The sequence below is a fragment of the Sinocyclocheilus anshuiensis genome, unplaced genomic scaffold (genome assembly GCF_001515605.1).
Source record: "Sinocyclocheilus anshuiensis isolate Anshui unplaced genomic scaffold, SAMN03320099.WGS_v1.1 scaffold575, whole genome shotgun sequence".
In the NCBI taxonomy this organism is placed as follows: domain Eukaryota; kingdom Metazoa; phylum Chordata; class Actinopteri; order Cypriniformes; family Cyprinidae; genus Sinocyclocheilus; species Sinocyclocheilus anshuiensis.
Genome location: NW_015552573.1, coordinates 201705 through 203327, shown reverse-complemented (window position 1 = coordinate 203327; position 1623 = coordinate 201705). Strand labels below are relative to the sequence as shown.

General features: G+C 33.1%; 1 protein-coding gene across 2 annotated transcripts in view; it reads left to right on the top strand.

Moving 5' to 3' along the window:
* The window catches only part of LOC107665105 (frizzled-3-like), a 40722-nt gene that overhangs the window by 36261 nt on the left and 2838 nt on the right, over positions 1 to 1623 (top strand). The window contains exon 6 of one of the 2 annotated variants that reach the window (XM_016455856.1): positions 941 to 1177. In XM_016455856.1, the coding sequence (XP_016311342.1) occupies positions 941 to 1177 (237 nt within the window). Of the gene's footprint in view, positions 1 to 937; positions 1178 to 1623 lie in introns of both variants that reach the window. The other variant, XM_016455855.1, reaches the window with a different exon arrangement.

Here is a 1623-nt window from a genome sequence, read left to right as displayed (position 1 = left end):
AATTATATATATATATATATATATATATGAATTTAAAAACACCTTGCTACGTACTGCGTTGAGCTAACCAAGACTTGTCATAGCAGTTGCATTTTATTGCTCTTTTGTTAGTTTTGATTGCTTTTATTGTCCTCATTTGTAAGTTGCTCTGGATAAAAGCGTCTGCTAAATGACTAAATGCAAATGTTAACATTTATATTAAACAAAATATTATATATTTATTTTTCGTTTTTAGATTTATTATTTGAATCTAATTATATTATAATACACACACATTATATATATATATATATATATATATACATACATATAATGTAATTATATTAAAATAAATGAAATATTTAGCTCATTTAAGAACTCTGAATTCTAAAATTCTATATATATTACTCATTTTATTTTAATCTAATTATAACACACACACACACACACTATATATATTACTCATTCTATCTTAATCTAACTCTCACACACACACACACACACACACACACTCAGGTTTGTTTTTGTGAATTGTGGGGACTCTCCATAGGCGTATTTTCTATTGCCCTACACCTAAACCTACCCCTTACGGGAAACTTTCTGCATTTTTAGATTTTCAAAAAAACTCATTCTGAATGATTTATAAGCCTTTTGAAATATGGGGACACTTAAAATGTCCTCATAAATCACCTTCTCGTTGTAATACTTATGTCATACCCATGTCATTATACAAATTTGTGTCCTCATAAATCACAAAAACGCGCACACACATAAACAGGGTTAGTACACATTTTTACCAATAAATTTCCATGACTTTTGAGACAATTTTTATGACCTAATGTTCCATTATTTTACAATAAGAATAAAAATCGTTTAGAATTTATCATAGCAAATGTTAAATGAAAATAAATTACTATATTATATATTAGTCATATACATGTGTTTCTCTGTTGTCCAGCAGCGGTGCGGTGAACGAGAGCCGGCAGGTTCTGCAGGAGCCAGACTTTGCTCAGTCTCTGCTGCGAGACCCGAACACTCCCATCATCCGGAAGTCCCGCGGGACGTCCACTCAGGGCACGTCCACCCACGCCTCCTCCACACACCTGGCCATGCTGGACGACGTGCGGAGCAAAGCCAGCAGCGTCAACAGCAAGATGAGCAGCTATCATGGCAGCCTGCATCACTCCAGAGACGGCAGGTCAGTTCAGCAGCATGCCTATGCATAACGTATACTCACGTAAAGACATCTACACTATAGCAAATATGCTTGATTGTAATATTGTTGCAAAATGCAACTAACTATATTATTTCCAAGCTCTTTATGTAAAATATATAAGTATGTCCAGTTTTATCCACAAACATGAAGTATACTCACAGAGGGCAATATGTAAGAAAAACTACAGTATATTGCAAATACTGAGCTAATTGATTGCTTGTATCATCACAAAATCTTATTTATTATTAGAGTTATTATCGCCCAGTTCTAATATTTATGTATATATATATATGTATATATATATGTATATGTATATGTATGTATATGTGTATATGTATATGTATATATATGTTAGGGCTGCACGATTAATCGCATGCGATATTTAACGCGCATCTTATCAGTAAAGCCGGTTCTGTAATCAGCGGTAA